We start from the raw sequence: 20,630 nt of genomic DNA on the forward strand, positions 1-20,630 counted from the left end.
TATTTCCTAATCTGTCCCTGTCAGGCTTCATTCCAGTCCCAAAGAGTATGCTGACTTTTTTCTTTTTGAAACACAGATCTGTACCGATATGCTTAGTTTGAAACTTTTTCACAGTCACCTGGAAAAAGATAGAAGTCTCAAGTTTCTACCCAAAAGCATCAAGTACATTGTTCTGCCCTCTCTTATACAGGGTCTCTTACTGAATCTTCTGCTCTATCCCACTGAAAGCCTTGGTCTAGCTCAATGTCTCTCAAACCAAGACAGCAGTGTTTGGGCCTGGAGGTCTGTAAGCCCACGCCATAGCACATATGGCTTCCTCTAAGCTCTTGGATAAAATGAGCAGGACCAAAGTTGGCTCAGAAAATGAGCAGATGATGGCTTGGGGTTAGCTTTTCTTTTTGAAATGTTACACAAGTGCAGAGCACTTAGCTGCCACCCCCTCTCCAGCCATCAGTAGAGCTTGACCTTGGCCAAGATTCTGCTTCATCCTCTCGGCATTTAAGCATAGAATTGCGTTTCAGCTGTGGAATGCTTAACCAAAAGCACATGCTGTGGTGGCAGGTTCCAAAGAACAAGTTTTGCAAAAGCCCAAAGAGCATTGTTCTCTCAAAACAGCAGCTTTCTCTGAACTGCCCAGCACACCTCACACCGGCGATGCTTTGACTCGTTTGTACACAGAACTGGGGTTTATTGTTAATACCCTATTGAAGTGCAGTGTAGTTGACATACATACATTCGAAGAAGACATACATTTGAAGGATATAGCTTGATGAATTTTGACAGATGTGTATGCTCATATAACTGTCACGGGCTAGAATTTAAGCCTGCCTGTTGTGTGTCAGTAGTCCCAGCATTTGGGAATCCCCCTGTCTACTAAGCAAGTCCCAAGCCAGCCAGGGCCACATACCAAGACCCTCTCTTAAAAGAATATAAAAAAAAAATTAATAAAGACTGGCAACATAGCTCAGGGACAGAGAACTTGCCTAGCATGTTGGAGGCCCTGGGTTCAATCCCTAGTATGGTTTTTAAAAGGGGACAGGAAGAGGTTTTTTGTTTGTTGTTTGTTTGTTTTTGTTTTTCGAGAGAGGGTTTCTCTGTGTAACCCTGGCTGTCCTGGAACTCACTCTGTAGACCAGGCTGACCTCGAACTCAGAAATCTGCCTGCCTCTGCCTCTGCCTCCCAAGTGCTGGGATTAAAGGCGTGCACTGCCATGCCTGGCAACAGGAAGAGTTTTAGCCGTCCTTATGTTACAAACTTCTAGGGACCAGAAGATTATGTATTCACCAAGCTGAGGTCACTAAGACTGTAAGTCTGAGTCAGAGTTGCTGAGGATCTGGTAGTGGAGTCTAAGCATTTCTCTACACTTAGGGATTACAGAACATTTCATGAAGTTTGATTTTAGTAAGTTAGTTAACTACAAATAGGTGCTATGTGCACATAGAATAGAATTCTTTTTTATCCATATGGGTGTTTTCCTACACATACGTTTGTGTGCCGTGTATATGCCTGGTACCTGCAGAGGAGAGAAGAGGGCTTCAGATGCCTGGGAACTGGAGTTACAAAGGGTTATAAGCCACCATTGAGTGCTGGAAATGGAACCCAGGTCCTCTGTAAGAACAGCCAATGCTCTTAATCACTGAAACATCTCTCCAGCTCCTCCTATTCTGTATATGTTTGAAATTTTCCACTAAATTTCCTACATTCTTTAGTAGTGGTTCCCATAGCACATCCACTTGTATTCCTGCTAAGTGATGCTTAGCCCCTGAAACCTAAAACCAAGGTACAGGTGAGTCTCTACACAGGGTCCTCTCCTGGCCTTTAAAACTAGACATTCTGATTCAACTTACAAACATGCTAACCGGTAGTGGTGCACACCTTTAATCCCAGCACCTGAAAGGCAGAGGTAGGCAGATCTCTGAGTTCCAGGCCAAGCCCGGTTTACAGAATGATCACGTTCCAGAACAGCCAGGGCTACACAGAGAAACCCTGTCTGAAAAATCATAAAAAGAAAAAAGAAAAATTACAAACACGAGCTGGGATAACTTCACTTTCCCAAGCCATTCTTCTCTTTGAACATAGGGTTGACCTCAAATTTATTTTGAAAAGCCAATTTCTCTGGCAAACCAATTTGTACAGTAAGGTTTACACACATAAATCTCATACAACCTTACTGAGCCCTATTCCCAGCATGGCCATAGAGCCCAGGAAAGGGGGGGGGGTTCTCTTCCCACCTCCCCCAGGAGGGAAGGAAGCAGGTATGGCTTTCTGTGGCCATTTCTACCTCCTAACCTTTGCACTTCCCCTGTGGTAGGTGGTTAGGGGTCAGCTCCAAGTTGACACTTCCAAAGACACTCACACACAGTCCAGGGAAGGGAGTGGCACCGCTGGTGTCTTCCCAGTTCCCTGGCATCCTCTCCTCTATATGACCACCCCAATCCCTCGCTCCTCTAAAACATGCCTGCTGTCAAACAGCCCTCCTGAGTGTGGCCTTACAACAGCTCTCACAGTTGAGCAGCGGCTGCCTTCTGACAAGCTTGAAGGAAGTTTTGGAGGCTTGGAGGCTGTGTTCAGTATGCTAACAGTTGAGTGTGACCTGGTGGCTTAGGGGTGGCAGCGAGATGAAAGGAGGGGTCATTGGAGATAGGATGGGTTCTTCCCACTCAGCCTGTGGTGGCTGCTGGACTGGTTCCCTCAGCCTTTGGCTCCAGCCTTTTCTGGGCAGGGAAACGGAATAAGGCAAAGTGCCTGGTCTGTTTTAAATAGATTCTGCTTGCTGTAGCCAATAAGCACAACAGCTTGGAAGGTGAGTGACCCTTCCCAACAGATTTATGTTGCTCCAATGCTCTTGCCTCCAGCGCCACTCCAAAGCCTCCCGCCCTCCTCGCTGACCTGACTCCACTGATGTTCACGGCCTCTGGGGATGGTCTCTCCCCAGTCTTGTCTGGCTTTAGTGTTCTTTACACTTTTATTGGGTTTTGCTCTCTGCTTTGTCTCTCCCTGAAGCTGTTTTTCCTGTGTTCTCTATCTTTCCATCTCTGCTTGTGCCTTTGTGGTCTGCGTCTGCGCTGGCACATACTCATCTCCGTCTGCTGCTACTTGTCTGATTGTCATAGCTTTTTGTCCTCCTGCCCTCATTCCCCACAGCTTCCTTCGGGGGGACAGCCTAGGCCCTCTCGGGCTTGTGTGCAGTTGGTGAGACAGCCGAGAGCCCACTCACTGCAGTGACAGGCTCTGGAACCAGCGGGTTCATCGCTACCAGGACACTCCAGATTGAGTATGGATTCTGGGCCCTGTTTACAAGACATAGAAGTAACTTGGGGTGTTTAAACTTTGATCTACAGATTCCTAGTAAGAACTAATTCATAGGGGGAAGCTGATATCTTTAACTTACAGTGCAGGTGATTGGCTGTGGGGATATCGTTAAAGGGGAATTACCCACCTTGAACAGTCTGAGCTGTGGACTAATGACAGTTCCAGACTGGGAAACGGACCTCAGTGATGGCAGCTGTTTCTTGGCCATGTGCCTGTGCAATAGGTGGCACCAAAGAAATCAGAGTAGGACAAAGAAAGACAAGGACAGAAAAGTGATGGCCATTGCCATCTAAGGCTATAGTCAGGAAAGGAGACAGAAGGAGGAGACTGGGTAAGGGCTCAAGGTAATTAGGAAAACGGATGGGGCGCCAACACAGGTTGGGGGTGGGGGTGACAGGCACAGAAGTCAGCCTGAGATGCAGCAACCTGGCTCTGTCAATGGAGCCACGCACTGCAGGCTGCTACCAGGGAAAATAGAACCTTTCTCCTTCTCCCCAGTCGACTCTAGCTCTAGTACCTCTTTTTCTTTTATACTTACATCTTCATGTCACATCATCAGAAAACAAAGCAAAAAAGAGGCAATCTGCCTTCGAGAGGAAATAGTAGGGGCCGGTGAATTTATGGTTGGGTATGCTTCTCCTTTGCTGACTCTGCTTGTCCAGGAGCTGTGGAGAGGCAGCCCTTTGCTAGAGTGCCTCAGTAGAATCCCTGTGCGGCATGATAGCCCAGCAGAGTGCCTGCAGCCAAGTAGCCAGTAGCAGTGTGCATCCATCAAACGTCTCCAGGCCAACTCCAGGCTGGAGAGTGGGGATGGTCCAGCAGGGGTCCAGTCCCATCACTGGGCTCCTGTTCTCCAGGAACTGAAAGGGGAAAAAGGCACAAAAGTATATGCAGTGAAAGACTGGCTCCCATTCCCAGAGCCATCCCTGAATACCCCAATTTCTTGAATTATTTTTTTGTCCATCTAAAAGATGTCAAGTTCTTATTTTTCTTCTTCTTTTTTTTTTTTTTCATGAGTATTTGTGTTCACATATGTGCAGGTTCACACAGATATCTCTACACATGCATGTCGAGGTGCAAGGTTGATACTGGGAATCTTCCTCAGTTGTTCCACCTCGTTCTTCGAGGCAGAGTCTCTCAAACCCAGAACTCCGGGGCTTGCTCCAGGGATCCCAGTTCCTTCCAACACTAGAATTACAGGCAAGCTGCCATGCCCCATCTGGCACTTATGTGGAATCTGGAGCTCTGAAATCCAGCTCTCTTGATTACATTTAACCACTGAAAATCTTAATCTTCCCATCTCAGGTTCCAGATTCTTGATCAAGTATAATATTATAAATCATCCAGGTGTGTGTGTGTGTTTAAGATGTTGGGGGAAATCAAAGGACAAAGAAAATTGCATTCTAGATTAGTGCTAGTAATTCTTTCCAGGACAGGAAATAGTTTAAATACTAAGCAAGTGAAATCTTAAAATGCCAGTCCTAGAAAGGCCATTTTAAGTGCACTTGAGACAAAGTACTGCTCTTCTCCTAAAGACTTATTTCATGTAGGAATGCGCTCTACAGATAGTTGTGGGTGCTGGGATTTTACTTTTTTTTGGGGGGGGGGTTCTCTGTGTAGCCCTGCCCGTCCTGGAACTCACTCTGTAGACCAGGCTGGCCTGGAACTCAGAAATCTGCCTGCCTCTGCCTCCCAAGTGCTGGGATTAAAGGCGTGTGCCACCACTGCCCGGCAGGAATTTTAACCTGGGTCCTTTGCAAGAACAATATTACTTCTAACTGATGAGCCATCTTTCTAAACCTTCCCTTTTGGAGGGTGGGGGTGGGGTGGGGCTATTTTTAAAGTCACAGCTGTCCTCCTGTCTCAGCCTCTCAAGTGCTGAGATCACCAGTGTGCATTAACACCCACCAATAAAGTCCCATTTTTAAATGCAAGAGGCCCAAGTGTGTTACTTCTGCAGGATGACCAAGTTGGTGATGGCAGGTGTCCCACTTCCCAATTGCTACAGCTCCCTCCACTTTTAGGTAGTGGTCTTTGTAAAGATAAATGATTCAGAGATAGAAGGAAAGACAATTAGATACAGATTTTATTTTTTCTCTAGTGAACAATCATGTGTTACTAATAACTAGTAATTACAGGAAAGAAATCAGTTATTCAAGAAAAAGTATGAAGTCCAATTTTAGTAAACAGATCACATAAATTCCTGCACATATATCCATACACACAGGCACTTGGAGGGGACAGAGACAACAGAGACAACAACAACAACCACAGACTCTTGTCTGCCTCTTTTGTTGGACACAGACTGAGATCTGGGGCCAAGCAGAGGCATAGCACCTCCACTAAGAACTACAGCCTGTGGGTGTGGGAAGCAGAGGCTGGCATTTTCTTGTTGGGGATGAGGGAGAAGTGTCCATCTGGACTAAGGACAGCCTGAGAATGGACACAGGGCGGTGGTGCCAAGAGTGATGAGAAGACATGAGTAGAAATAGCTGCTGCTGCTGCTGCTTCTGAGCTCCATGCCCTGAGTCCCGACAGCCAGCCCAGCTAGCTGTTTACCACCACCTACCCTGAGGAGACACCCCACGGTTTATAACTATTTATATGCTGATAAAATGGTATGATGCCTTTTAAAAGTCTTTTTTGCTCTGGCATCAGCTCCAGACACTGTGAGCAATTTCAGCATCCAAACCAGATTGATGAGCCTTCTGATGGCTTTGGAGGTGGCTCCAGGGAGAGAGGACATGTACAACTGTAAACACTGGCTTGTAAAAACCTCACTTTCTCTGAATGCTGAATTCCCAGAAAGCGTGGGTCTGGTGTTACACACCTCCCGCATTATCATCATCTTCCTGTAAGGGAATAGAAATTATACTTCAGAATACCTTGGCAATCTTGGCTGGATGAGAGCTCCAAAGTATATACCAAGCCCAGAGTATCCCCATAATTTCTGCTTTTAAGCTTTATGAAGACAAGTGAGACATTGATTGTAGGTGCCATTGGACTAAATGAATGCAGGCCAGGAGTCTGGGCTTCTTCACCTTGCATTGGCTTTGGTCTCAGGCCTGATCCCTTTGACCCTGAACTAAAGTTTGTAAGGCCAAAGGCTAGCAGCTCTTTCCATGTTCCAGCTGATAAGAGCCCTGATAAAGAAATAAGTATTCCTAAGAGCCTGCATCCAGAGCATGGCAGACACAGGGAAAAAATGACAGTCCTTCATCCTCACTCAGGGATCCAGAAGCCATCGTTTGTGATGTGCATGGCTTCTCCTCATGCCTAGGTACATGGTAGGCATCCAATACTTTGTGACTTTGTGATGTGTGTGGCCTCTGTGCTGGGTACGTGATCACCACTCTGTGCTGAGTTTGCCACTTGGGCTTCTGAGTTTTCATCTCTACCTGACTGATTCACGCATTCTTCCAGAGATTAGATAGCCCCAGAGAGCTCAGGTTCAATTGAAGATACTTCTCAGACCTCCCTCCTGGATTCATTTCAGTTCACGATCCCCTTAAGCCAGAGGACATCTCTAGTAGGCAGGAAATTTATGTTATTCTGAAATCCTCTCTCTTACCCACCACCCATGGGCAAATCTTTTGCATCTCCCCTCTTTCTGTCCTGCTCTAGCCACAGTCACTACCCTAATCCAGGCTAGATACGTTGCTGGGAAGGCTACAGTGTTACTGTGATCCTCCACCAGTAGTCTTCAGTCTACTCACTATACCTCATAAGCTGCTAATGTCACACTGGTGTGTTTGTCTTTCCTGAACACGTACAGATTCAATAGGGCACAGAGGATTGTCCCTTGCCCATGGCATCACCACCACTGTCCTTACCATGATAAAGTAAACTCATATATACCATTTCCTGTGCTCCCAGACACAGCGAGTCTGCCATCCAAGGCTCAGCTCCCAAACAACTTCAGGATAGTGACCGAGCTCCTCTGTGCTTTTATCGATCCGTATCATCTTATGATTATGTGCCTTTTCCTGCTGTTCATCCAGGGACCTCTCAGGGGCTAGAACCAAATTTTATTCACTTTTGTATTCTCTAGGACTGGCATGGTAAGTACTCAAGGAAGAAAGGAAGAGTCTAGAAATGCTACCACAACAGGCAAGAAGACACTGGAAACACCATCTCAAAAGGCTACTTGACATTGTTATGAGATAGAAAATGGTGGCATGTGGCTAGCCAGACTGTCCCTATTCTTTTATTCGCTCAATTACCAAATCTAGATATTTAGTACATATGTTGAGAGTGTCAGCACTGTACTAGAAACGCACAATACATTACAGAAAGCTCCTGGCTGGGCATTCTGATGGGCCATGTGGTCTCCTGTGAGAATCTTGGTCACTTAGTCCTCTACAGGCTGTGGGAAAGAGGCAAAGGAGAAGGTGGTAGAGTTAGGAATGATGGGGGGCTTTGAGAAGGACTTTGTCTCTAGGACTGGTTCTACTGACTACTGGCTTTATTAATGCATTTCTTTTAAAAATGCATCCTTTGCTGTCACTAAAGAACATTTGACACATTTCTAATTAGCTCAAAACCTCTGCAGCCAAATTAATCCCAATGCAACAGCTGGCTCATTTCACAGCTATTTTATTGTTCCATGAGTTGGGCACCAGAATGGAGGTCATTCTTTCTCTAACTTTGTTTTTTTTTAAAGATTTATTTATTATTATAAATAAGTACACTATAGCTGTCTTCTGACACACCAGAAGAGGGCATCAGATTTCATAACGAGTGGTTGTGAGCCACCATGTGGTTGCTGGGATTTGAACTCAGGACCTTCGGAAGAGCAGTCAGTGCTCTTAACCGCTGAGCCATCTCACCAGCCCCTTTCTCTAACTTTGATTAGAACTAACTTTCATAGTTGGGTTACAATTGCTATAATCAAGCACCATGACCAACACAAGCTGGGGAGGAAAGGGTTTATCTGGCTTACACCTCCACATCACTGTTTATCACTGAAGGAAATCAGGTTAGGAACCCAAACAGGGCAGGAACCTGGAGGCAGGACCTGATGCAGAGGTCCTGGATGGGTGCTGCTTTCTGGCTTCTTCCTCATGGCTTGCTCAGGCTGCTTTCTTATAGGAAGAACCTGGGACCACCAGCCGAGGGATGGCACCACCTGCAGTGGGCTGGGTCCTCCCCCATCAATCATAATTAAGAAAATGCTCAATCAGCTTGCCTACAGCCCTAATCTTACAGAAGCATTTTTTTTTTCAGTTAGGGTTTCCTGCTCTCAGATGAATAGCCTGTGTCAAGTTGACATCAAATTAACTAGCACAACTGTTCCTTGTCAACTTGACACACAGTACTTTCTAAGACCTAACCTTTCCTGTTCTTGGTTCATCCCTAAGATCTCAGATTAGTAAATATCACAAATATAAAAAAAAAATTACAAACTTAAAAGTCCTACAGTCTTTACTAATTCGAACACTTTAAAAGTCCAGTCTTGGGGCTGGAGAGATGGCTCAGTGATTAAGAGCGCCAACTGCTCTTCTGAAGGTTGTGAGTTCAAATCCAAGCAACCACATGATGACTCACAACCATCCATAATGGGATCTGATGCCCTCTTGTGGTGTGTCTGAAGACAGCTACAGTGTACTTACATATGGTAAATAAATAAATAGGTCCAGTCTCTGTGAAAATTCAAAGTCTCTTTTAAAAATCTAAAATCTCTTTTAAAAATTCAGCGTTTCTCAACTGTGGGCTCCTATAAAATAATAAGCTAAATACTTTCTTACTTCAAGGGGGAAGAATCAGCGTACAGTTAGAATCTGAACAAAGCAAAACCACACTCCAACACTGTAAATAATTCAACGTCCAATGTCCTGGACTCATGATCTTCTGGGCTTCTCCAAGGGGCTTGGGTCACTTCTATAGCTCTCCCTTCTGCAGCACACACATCTTGTCCTCTAGGCTCTAGCGGTCTCCCTGCCACAGCTGTTGCTGTTCTTGGTGGGCATCCCATGGTACTGGCATCTCCGAAATGTTGGGGTCTTCTGCTGCACCTGGGCTGCACTTTGACCAGTAACCTCTCTTCGTCTCCCTTCATGGAGAGACCAATGTCAAACCTCATTTTCTCTGTGTGACCCCTTCAGTCCTGGGTTTCCACTGCCACTGAGGCTATACCTTCACCAATGGTCTCTCTGGCCTCGCAGTGCCAAGCCTCAGCTGTTCTCCATGTCTCCTTCATGCCTTTAAAACCAGGACTCCCTGGGAGACTCTTACACTCCCAAGCCTGGGTGCCAGTAGAAGTACAACCTTGACCTCTTCTGGAACACAGCTTCTGTGTGCTGACCCTGAGGTAACACTTCCCAGTGAGACCTCACGCCAGTGATGCTGGTCTCTTGTTAATCACAGCTGATTCTTCAGCCCTAGCTGAGCAGCATCCATTGTCCCAGGAAAACAAAGGTTTTACTTTACTACAGTTCAGGTCCCTTGTTCACCACAGCTGATTGATTCTTCAGCTCCCACTAACCAGAGCCATAGATTCTTCACACCAATGGCCCCCATATAGTCTTTGCGTCCCTCTGAAACCTCACAAGCTAGGCCTCGGCCATCTGTTCTGCTCTCAACATTCTCACTCTCTAAGCCCCTACAGACAAGTCAACCCTCCATGGCTTTCTAGTGCAAAGTTCCAAAATTCTTCACAATCCTCCCCAAAACAACATGGGTCAGGTCTGTCACAGCAATATCCCACTCTCCTGGTACCAATTTCCAAGACCCTGAAAGTTTTCTTACTCCCTCCTCATGGGACAACATAATTTAACCTCTTACGTCTTGATTGGAGGCCAGTGCTAGCTGCTCTACAAGAAGCAGTTAGGGGACCCATTACCCTCACTTGCCCCTGTCCCTATAACGAGTCATCCTCTGGACTCTAGTCCTGTACTCCTCCTTCAAGTGTTTGGCTTAGGGAGGTAGATGTACCAACAGTCCATGCCTTTTTTGATCCATTTGTTTTTCATTGACAACTCTTTGATAAGCATGCTCTGTGAGCCATTACTATACCACTGTTCTAAGCACTGTGCTATGAGGCAAGATGGCTCAGTGAGCATGGACATTTGCCACTGCAATGCATGATTGGAGTTCCATTCTCAGAACTCACATGGTGGGAAGAGAACCAACTCCTACATGTTGTCTTCTCTGACTTCTGCATGTCATGACCACGGCATGTGCAGGGGCCCCAACCCCTGCCAAATTAATACGTGTGAAAAAGAAAAGAATAAACAAACAAACAAATCAGTGAGGGGCCAAGGAGATGACTCAGTTGGTCAAAGGACTTGCTGAACAAGTCCAGTAACCTGGAATCCAAGTCAAAGAGTGGGATGTGCGATCCCAGCTCTTCTTCAGTGAGATGGGAAGCTGGAGGCCAGCTAGCCTGAAGTACGCAGCTCAGCTGCAAAACTCAGAGCCCCTGCCTCAAACTAGAGAGAACTGACTCTTCAAACGTTGTCCTCTGGCCTCCACATATGCACCATGGTGTTGCATGCATGGGATGTGTTTTTATGCATGCTTGTGTAGCATACAGAGAGAGACAGAGACAGACAGACAGACAGACAGACAGAGACAGACAGAGGTAGAGACAGAGACAGAGAGATCAACTGAAATCCTTTCAGAGAGCCAGGCCTTCCCATCTGCAGTGGTTTCCAGGAGCTCAGCATTCACCTTTTCCTTAGAGACAACTGGTATGTTGAGGGTGGCTCTCTGACAGTGGGTGGCTGCCAACCTCTGCATGGATCTCATCACTGTTGAGGGGCAATGACGTAGCCTTCTCACGGGATAAGGATGCTGAGATCCTCTGTCAGCACTGTGCGTTGTGTGCTCACGATGCTCTGTGCTTCCAGCTTTCTTTCCTGCTCAGAGCAGACAGGTATGGTGGGAGGGGAGGGTTTGTGCCAGGTTCTCTCACCTGTCTTCTGGACTTCTCACACTAAAGCAGACCTGATAAGAGGCTTCTGAGAGGGCCTGCCTCTTAAAGGTAATGAACCTAGAGTGGCCAGCTTAGCAGAAGCTCTGAAAGAGGCAGTCATTTAGCCGTGGGGCAAGGCACTCTGCCCTTAGTAATGTTTGATGTGGCTGGAGAAGCCATTCTGGGCTCTGTTCTTGGCATGTGCTTCGGGCAAGCTTTAGGAAGTCCCCTTTCAACCCTACTCCTCTGAGGTGGGAAGAGCATGTGCCCGTGGGAAGAGATTTGCAGAGCCCTGGGTGAGCCTCTCTATCTCCTGGTATTTTATCCCATCTTTCCCAGCAATGCTGCAGGCAGCCGGCACCCTCACTGTGCAGCTGAGAAAGCCGAGGCTGAGAATTGACCGGAGCCACCTCATAGGTAACAGTTAACATGGAATTTACCTGTCCCTGCCCCAGTGGCAAGGGCTTATACTGATCTGGACCCCCTCTGTTGCCCCCTCATCCCAGTCCCCACCCAGATGCATAGTCAGAGAGAGCTCCAAGATCCCTGTGAACCCTTGGTGGTGACATTCTGCTCAGCTCACTCAGTACTGTCTTTGACATCTGTAGAAGAAAGAGGTGAACTGTGTCTGAGAGGAGTGCCAAATGGGGCAAGATGTCTAAGGTACTAGAAGCTGGAAATGACTCTACAGGAGTAGACCCATCCCTTCATATCCCTCCCCCTCTTTACCCAGGAGAAAATAGACTGGGGGTGGAAATGAGGACCCTGCACAAACAGCCCTGTACTGGTCGCTGGATGCTGGCACCTGCCGGCCTCCTGAGGGCTGAGTGTCTTCATTTGCCAGTGTGAGGATTCGCATAGCTCATCTCAGGGTGGGAGCTCTGCAGGGCATATATGGAGGGCTGGCACAGGGCGCCACCCGGAAGCCTCAAATAACCTGTGGCTGGCATGGTTACTCTCGGTGTTTTCGGAGTTCAGGGACTATTAGGAACATGCAAGTCTCTCAGGGTGGCTTTAAGTCTATGCTGCTTGGATCTCCTCCCAACACCAGCAAGGAAACCCCAGGGAAGGCTGGGTTCACTTCTGAGCCATTCTGGACTTGATCCTGGAAGGAAGATTAGAAGCTGTAGCTGAGGTGGCAGCTCAAGCCCCCTCTCTGTCTAGAGTGCTCATGGTGAGGGGGACACAGTCAACCTTTATGTCAACTCCCTGTCACGTAAAATCACTACCTCCAAGTCCAGGGAAGTGCCCACCTGAGGGAGGACTGATCATCCTAGAAAGGCTGTCCACCACTGTTTCTCTGTGGTGGTACTGGTGCAGGGGCAGCCTTCTCTGTCCCTTCGTCCTGTGAGTCCCGAGGAGTAAGTGGTAACACTAGTGGAAACTCCGTTACATTCCAGCTTCTCCTCCTCCTCCTCTTTCTGCTCTAAACAAAACACTGGAGATTTTCTTTTCACTTCAGTAGAAATATATCAAGCTTGTCTTAGGTTTCTGGAACTACTGACAAACACCCTCTCATTTCACTTGTGTGTCTCTGGGTGATGCTGATGCTGATACGGATGCTGATGCTGATGTGGGAGGCAGGACATACTGCTATGATCTCAGTATTTGCCTTATTCCCCAGATGACTTCATTCGTAAGCCTGACCTGTCTTGGATTTTCCGAAGAGTCAACCTACCCGACATCATCCAAAAAGCACCACTCTGTCCACTCTGCTCCTGGCATTCAAGATCCTCCAGTATCTAGACTTGCCCAGTCTGGCCAGTCTCAACTCACACCAGGTCTTTGCCAGTATCCAGCACGCTTTCATGAGGTATTATCCTGAGGACCTTGGCTGTCCCTGCCCTTTCCTCATTCTTCTCTGCCTTTTTGGGATTTCCCTCCTATTCTCCAGATTTATCCACTTTTTCTGGGAAGCCTTCCTAAAGACCACTTTGCAAGACTATACTTTCAGGAATCATTTCTGTAGTTCGTTACTGAAGACCGGTTTGCAATAAATTATTTCTTCCTCCGCAGCATCTACTTTGGTATCTCAGAGCTCCGAGTGTGTGTCTTCCTTTGCCTGACAGGCCCTAGCCCGCCTTGTCTTCTGCCTGGAGCCTGAATTATTCACACCTGCTTCTCACCTCTCATCGACTTCAGGGCCTCCGCAGAATCAGAATCTCAATGATGTCTATCCTGCCTCTCACCACCTTATTTTGCACTTTGTCAGAAAACTGTCAGAGGGCTCTTAGACAGGGTTCTGTCCACTAATCGAACCCTGTGGCCTGGCCTCTATGGCCTCCCTTCACTCTCACGGAACGGTGATGACGCCTCAGGACAGTTCAGGGAACCGCGATGCCTGAGTGGATAGGAACTACGAGAAAGCTAGGAGCCCCAGGGTAATGAAAGATGTCCAGCGATCGCATCCCTGTGCTTGCATTGGTTGTACCGCAGCGCAGCTTCACCTCGCTCTCCAGAGTGTCAAGTGCATCAGCTTCCAACTCCCCACCCCCTCGGGCCACCGAGGCGGATGGAATCCTGGGTCTCCGAGAAGGATTCCGGTGCAAAGTCAAGACTGCCTCCTCGCTAGCCTTGCCCCCTCCGAAGGACTCTCTGAACACAGGTTGAACCCCGCGCCAGAGCTCAGTTCTCAGCGCTGCCGGGAACTGCAGCTAGGCGACTCGGGCCAAGGCCAGGGGTCGCGCGTCTTCGCTGGTGACTCAGGTCCGCTCGGCCGTGGGGTAGGTGTGGGTGGAGAGACAGACCAGGGCCGCGCGGAGGCAGGGGACGGGCGAGAGGTAGCCGAGCGTTGAGAGCAGAGACCAGCTCTGGTTCATCGCCATTCCACCCGGCGTCTGTCTCGCCGAGACCCGGGATGCGGGAGGAAGGCCCGCGCCACTTCCCAGCGGGCGCGCTCTTTAGCCGGTGCGCAGCGGCCCGGGCTGCCCGCGGCGTCTGGAGCACAGAGCCAGCTAGGCGCGCGAATGAATGAGCGCCCGGGGCCGCGCGCGCTCGGGGCTGAAGGGCATTAGGACCGTGAGGATCGCTCTGCGCTCCTGTCTCTTCCTATCACCCCCCCCCCCCAACCCCCCCCCCCCCCCAACCACCACCACCACCTCTCTCCTTTTTCTGCTCTGCAGGACTGAGCAGCCCGGCGCAAGCGATAACAAACGGCTGGGGCAGCAAGCTCCCCTGCCCGGGCTCTGAGAGCACGCCGACCTCGGGCCCCACGCGGGGCGCCCGTCCGCCCACCATGAGGAAGATCCGCGCCAATGCCATCGCCATCCTGACGGTAGCCTGGATCCTGGGCACTTTCTACTACTTATGGCAGGACAACCGAGCCCATGCAGCATCCTCCAGCGGTCGCGGCGCGCAGAGGGCGGGCGGGAGACCGGAGCAGCTCCGCGAGGACCGCACCATTCCGCTCATTGTGAGTACGCTCTGCGCACCGGGTGAGCGGCGGGCCGGGGATCCTCGGCGCGCGTCCTGCCCCCCCCCCCCCGCTGTTAGCCGAGGTTCGCGGGGCCCGGCCGGGGGCTGCGTGCCCCGAGCACCGTTCAGGCTTTGTATATGTTGGAGAATTCCTGCTCGTTGTTATGGCAACCTGTGCGGGCCCGGAGGGGCCAGGGTGCTTAGATGCAGGGAGGGTGACAGCATGTGGGGGCAGGGAGAAAGTGCTGCAAGTTTGGTGGGCCCGGCGTGCGCGCGCGACTGGGAACGTGGCGGCTCTCGCGGCCCCGCGCAATCGGGGCTGGGGACTAGGGGGCTGCGGGCGTCTCGCCATCCCCAGAAGGCGGCTGGCCCTGGAGTGCAGCGAGAGGGTGGTGGGAGCAGAGCTCAGTAAGAGCGCGTAGGTGGTGTTGCGCACCGGGTCTTCAGCCTCTGGGGTAAAGGACACCGGGCGGCGGCATGGGTAAGGGAAGGGTCGCTGAGCGCTGCCCTTGGCTTAGCGCCTTCACATCCAAGATCAACTTGGGCCAATTTTTTCAGCTTCCACCCCTACCTTCCCCGGAGGTGTTTTCTGGCTCCCCAGGGGCGGGGAGAAGGCTTGACTTGTAAGCGCTCTTTGCCTTCAACCCTAGGGTCTGCAGTTGAAGGGGACTGTGTGTGCGTTGGACTGGGCAGTTCCCTCTCATGAGATCACCCTCCAGACATCTGAGCGAGTCGGAGAAACAAAAGCGCTGTTAGTACTCCGAGAGCTCCCGCGGAGCTGGGGCGAGGGGTTGGGGGGGCGGGCGGATTAAGCTGCACAGTAGACCCTGGTGGGGGCAAGCTGAGCCTGTAGGGGGCGTCCTGTCTACACTTTCATCTGGTCAGCTGGTGATGGCTTCGTGTGGCTAGGCCCAGCACCTGTTGAGGAAGGAGACTAGGGGACCCTTTGAGAGAACGCTAAGATGGGAGCATTCTTCCGATGGGGGCAGATAACCTCTTGGGACACACTACTGCTGGTCAGAGACAGCTTGAAAAGTCCATCAGGACCAAAAAGAAGAGCAAAGAACCAGTGTGTGTGTGTGTGTGTGTGTGTGTGTGTGTGTGTGTGTAGTAGGGGAGTGTGTGATTCTTGCCTGGAAAGATCTGAACCCGCGGGAAGAGGGGACTGGAGCTCCTCCGGTAGGTGAGGTGCAAGGTCAGGAGTGCTGATACCTGTATCCTGTAGAATGCAGGGAATTTGTAGTGAAATCCAAGAATATGAGGATGGTTCTCTAGGTACCCTCTCTTAGCCCCATCCTTCCCATATTCCCTCACATCACCTGTTTGTAAAGAAGTAAAAACTCTACAATGGTATCAATTTCTGGGCCTGGTGAGAGGAGACCTTAGGCCCTAAGGTTTGTGTTTTAACCTAGATTCCAAGTTGTGGTGCATCGCTGCAAACATGCTTAGGAGGGCCACTATGCTGTACCTAGGACATGGCTTTCAAAAACTTGTCAGTATCTGAACATATGGAGCTAAAATAAAAAAAAACAAATCTGTACTTTCTAGGGTGCTGAGATCTATATGGACGGACAGGTCAGAGGAAGAACAACACAAACATTGGTGGTTCTAGACTCCAGTGAGTTCCCATGATGTGTGTCCCAGCTACCCTATTCTTAGTCCTGGATCAGTTCAGTCCAGGTCTCAGGGACCACAGCCTAAGGCCAGTATGATAGAACTGAGGCCAGATGATCGGGCTTCCCATCTCTCTCTCTCTCTCTCTCTCTCTCTCTCTCTCTCTCTCTCTCTCTCTGATGACCTGTTGGGAGGTGGCCTTCATCTAGAAGAGGAAGATGCTAGGGGTTGGTAGGTGGGAAAAGAGAGCAGAGACCACAGACAGGCTTCTATAGTCTGATCCAGAAACCTGAACCCTGACTTTGGTTAGGACACCCTATCTTCTGTGCCTCTCAGATGAGAGTCTCAGAATGGTGTGTGTACGTATACTGGGGACTGTTGGTGGGATACGGGATGAGATTTAGAAGTTGGGTGTGTGTGTGGCACTAGTGAACACTTCCATGCCCCCCCCCCCATTCCTGCAGATGCTGACTTATTGCTGGTAAGCTGCTGAGACTGGAAGCTGCGAGCCAGGAAGAAAGGCAAGGATGGAAGTCTCAGGGAGTTGAGTGGCAGAGTCTTCCCTTACCACTTGTAGCCTGGGATGACTCTGCTGCTGGCCTGACTGCAGGCTGCCCTCGATGTTGCTTTGCATTGTGTTCCTATCTTGAGAAATTCACTTCCATGTTGCTCTCAGCTGCAGATAAGCTGTGCGTGCAGGGACCGTGCTGGATGCTTTCCGCATTCCCACATTGGTACACACGGCAAGACTTAATAAGTACCTCCTTGATAAAGGAGTACAAAGGGATTCTGCTCACTGGGAGCAGGGAACAGGTCCAGCTTCAGATGCCCTTATCCACAGCCCTAGCCTGGCCTCGGTAGAAAGGTGAGGTGACACCAAGGTGAGGTGACACGTGCTTTGGCACCTTCAGGAGGTGGACCCTTTGTTCAACATAAAAAGGGGGCAGGTGCCGGTGTTGACTTCTTTCTAAAACTTTTGATAACTCCTCACTGTCAGCCATTCCCAAACATGACTGTTGAGTTGGGCCATAACTTCAGATTCTTAGAGAATGAGGTGGCCAGCCCTGTTGTCAGAGGCTGAGCAAATTCAGACAGTCATTACTACCCCAGGGAACCAGAGAGCTAAACCAGAAAGGGAGGGTCCCTGTGAGCATCTGGTCTTGGAGGCAGCTCTGCCCTCACCCTGTTGTCTGGCCTGTTCAAAGCCAGCCAAGTTGCTTCTGGACCTTGGGGAGCTTGTTTGGCATTGTGTGATGTCGGCATGGCAACCCTATGGCCAAGTTTCCCAGAGGGGCCCTACTCTCAGCCTGTGTGTCACAGGCTCTGATGTGAAGTTTTTTGGTCATGGAATCTGGATTCAAGGGAGAAGCTGACTCCATTCCTCTGGCAGCTTTACCACGCATCGTCAAGGGTTGACTCTTTGCCTTGCTGCACCGTGTTGGGCAAGGCAGTGAGCGTATTTGGAAACATCCTCTTGGATCCACACTGATCCTGTGCTAACAGAGGATTCCAGCTGATGCAGGATGCAGAGTAACCAGGGCTGGAGTGTGTGGTTGGTTGGTTCTGGTTTCGAATTTTCTATATGCTAATTCTCTTAACAGGCTTGAGTAAGAGGCCAGAGTCTTACATGGAATTTCACTTTACATTATTTGAAAACAAAACTATTTTGGGTGTTTTCAGTAGGGACATACACAATTAAGATAGCCATTTCCTGTCTAAACACATGAAAGGGTTTGGCATCAACTTTCTCAACTGGAACTGCTCACTCTCTCCATTCCTCCCTTCTCCTTCCCTCCTTCTTCTCCTTCCCTCCTTCTTTCCCTCCCTCCCTCCTCCCTCCCTCTCTCCCCTCCCTCTTTTCCTCTCTCTCTCCTACCTTCTCTCCCTCCCTTACCTCCTCCCTCCCTCTCTCCCTCTCTCCCTCCCTCCATCTCCCTTCTTCCTTCCCTTCATCTTTCCCTCCTTCTCTCCCTTCTTCCTTCCCTCCATCTTTTCCTTCTTTCCTCCCTCCCTCCCTTCTCCTTTTGTGTGTGTGTGTGTGTGAGAGAGATCATTTGTTGTTCTTGGAGACAGAAAAGCCCAGGTTGGCCTTAAACTCAAACTCTTCCTGCCTCAGCCCCCTGAGTATTAGGATTGCAGATAAACATCTCCACACCTGGCCTCAACTGGAGTTTTTTTTTATCCTGAAATCAAGACAGAGCTGAATACCCATGGACGCGATACCTACCACCTGTGGACCTTCCTTAGTCTTTGTTCAGTTTGGGTTAAATAATTGGCCAGGCTTGTTAGTGCCTTGACAAACAGATGGTAGATTTCTAGAAGGGAGAAAATAGCTTTGGAAGTTCTTTCTGGTGCTGGGAGGACACAGTAGAGACATACCTGACCTACAGAGCTAGAGACTAGGTGACCTGTCAGGTCTTGTAGTAGCCCTTTAGGTCTTTTGGGGAACTTCACTATAGAAGGGGACACCGACTTTGGCTTTTCTAGGACTGTTCTTTGAGAACTGAGGTTCAATCACAGCTGAATGGATTTGTATTTTATTTATAATGTGTGCATTTTGGAGCTGCGGGAATAAGATTTGCCTACATGATAGAAAATGATTTTGTATTTAATTTGTTGAGGTGACGCATGCGAGAAAGAGGTTAGGGAGAGAAAACTACAAATACCCACGATTCCATTTCCCAACGTGTTCAGATGTAAAGTATTCATGGCGGGGACTCTCCTGGGTTCTGAGGCACCCAAGCTGGAGGGAGCTCTCACAGGGATGACAGGGAGGCCCAGGGGCACAGGATGCATCTTTGGGTGTTGCTCATTTCTCCAGAAACCCCTTTATTTCTGTGCTGTAACAGCAGCCCCCCACCAGCCAGGAATCCCCTGCTCCATGTTGGGTGGCCTGAGGGACTTGGCTTCCTTCTGTGGTGGTGGTTCTCAGTTTAGCAAGCAGAGGAAGAAGCTCTGAGGTGGGGGAAAAAAGAAATAAAGAAAAAAAAAAAAACCATTTAAGGTGGACATGGAGGAGGCACAGGCCAAGGCTGCTAAGCTGCCCTGGGGATTGTCATGCTGTAATGAAAGAAACCACCTTGAGGTCAGAGAGGAGCCTCTTACTGAGGAGTTCATTCTAGTTAGAAGATTGGAGATTTGCGCCTGGCCTGCTTCTTTGGGGAACCCAGAACACCTCCCCATAAACAGCAGAGCAAAGTCACGGGAGAAGAGACAGACCCAAGCCTTCCAGAAGTGAACAGGGGTGACAAGCTTTCAGGTGGGGTCAATTAATGACCTCTGGGGCACTAAATTTGATTCACTCAGACATCGGGCTTGCTCTGGACAGTCTCATACCTGTGCTCTGCCTCGTCTGAGAACTGTTTCAGGCCACTTAGTCTAGCCTCTGAGTAGCTGCCTGTTTTGTGTTACATTGATGGTGGTCACAGTCATTTGATATTTTTTGACACTGGACAAGTATTTCCCAGGCTTTAGATCAGCCTTCCCTCCCTCAAACAGCCCTGGGAGCTGGTGGCATCGACATTATTTGCAAGTTATTCTCTGACCGGTGAGCGCATTTTGTAGGAGGCGGTTAAGACTCTAGATCCGCTGAGCTGCTTTTTTTTTCTTCCCTAGCAAGATCCTGATTGGCTTCCCTGCCTCCCTTCTCCTCAGGTTCCACACTAGCATTCACTAGCCCAAGTCAAAAGACTGGGGGATGGGCAGGATTGCGTCTTGTAGTGAGCATGCGCAGGCTTACCAGGGCACCTCCACCTCGTTAGTTTGTAAATGATACTCTAGAAGGACCACTCACATTTACATTGTGGTAGTCACTGTGTAAGAATCCAGACATGGAACTGGAGGGTGGGGGAGAGGTGGCTTGGTGGCTAGGATCATGCACTGCTCTTCCAGAAGAACCAAGTTTGATTTCTAGCACCTGTTTTGGTCATCTCATAACTGCTTGTGACTCCAGATCCAGCGACCTCTTCTGGCCTCTGTAGGCACTACACCCAAATTGCACAAACCGACATTCAGAGACACATGCACAGATGCATATAATCAAAAATAAAATATGAAAAAGAAACTAGATATGATATAAAGTGTTCAGAAGGTTATGCACTTGGCCATTTTGTTTTATTTTTGAGACAGTTTTTTTTTTTGTTTTGTTTTGTTTTGTTTTGTTTTTTTGTAGCCTAGGCTGACCTGGAACTCACAAAATCCTCCGGATTCAGCCTCCCTGAGGACGGAAATTGCAGACACAGTATAGTTTCCTACTTTACATAAGAAATCTGAGCCGGGTGTGGTGGCACACGCCTTTAATCCCAGCACTTGGGAGGCAGAGGCAGGCGGATTTCTGAGTTCGAGGCCAGCCTGGTCTACAAAGTGAGTTCCAGG

At 49.2% G+C, this 20,630-nt stretch overlaps 1 protein-coding gene, 1 long non-coding RNA gene and 1 pseudogene across 3 annotated transcripts in view; all 3 read left to right on the plus strand.

Annotated features, from left to right (window-relative positions):
- The first annotated feature begins 2,762 nt into the window (after positions 1–2,762).
- Positions 2,763–13,240, plus strand: LOC110306466. The gene is made up of 3 exons (XR_002379285.1): positions 2,763–2,804; positions 11,568–11,645; positions 12,853–13,240. It is a non-coding gene; the product is annotated as an uncharacterized LOC110306466 (long non-coding RNA).
- Positions 13,167–13,257, plus strand: LOC115032894 (annotated as a pseudogene).
- A 539-nt stretch (positions 13,258–13,796) lies between these two features.
- The window catches only part of Galnt16 (polypeptide N-acetylgalactosaminyltransferase 16), an 86,573-nt gene continuing 79,739 nt past the window's right edge, over positions 13,797–20,630 (plus strand). Inside the window, exons 1-2 of one of the 2 annotated variants that reach the window (XM_029484935.1) lie at positions 13,797–13,951; positions 14,351–14,640. In XM_029484935.1, the coding sequence (XP_029340795.1) occupies positions 14,464–14,640 (177 nt within the window). In that variant the 5' untranslated portion in view covers positions 13,797–13,951; positions 14,351–14,463. Of the gene's footprint in view, positions 13,952–14,328; positions 14,641–20,630 lie in introns of those variants that run through there. The other variant, XM_029484934.1, reaches the window with a different exon arrangement.

Source organism: Mus caroli, chromosome 12 (genome assembly GCF_900094665.2).
Source record: "Mus caroli chromosome 12, CAROLI_EIJ_v1.1, whole genome shotgun sequence".
Classification (NCBI taxonomy): Eukaryota; Metazoa; Chordata; class Mammalia; order Rodentia; family Muridae; genus Mus; species Mus caroli.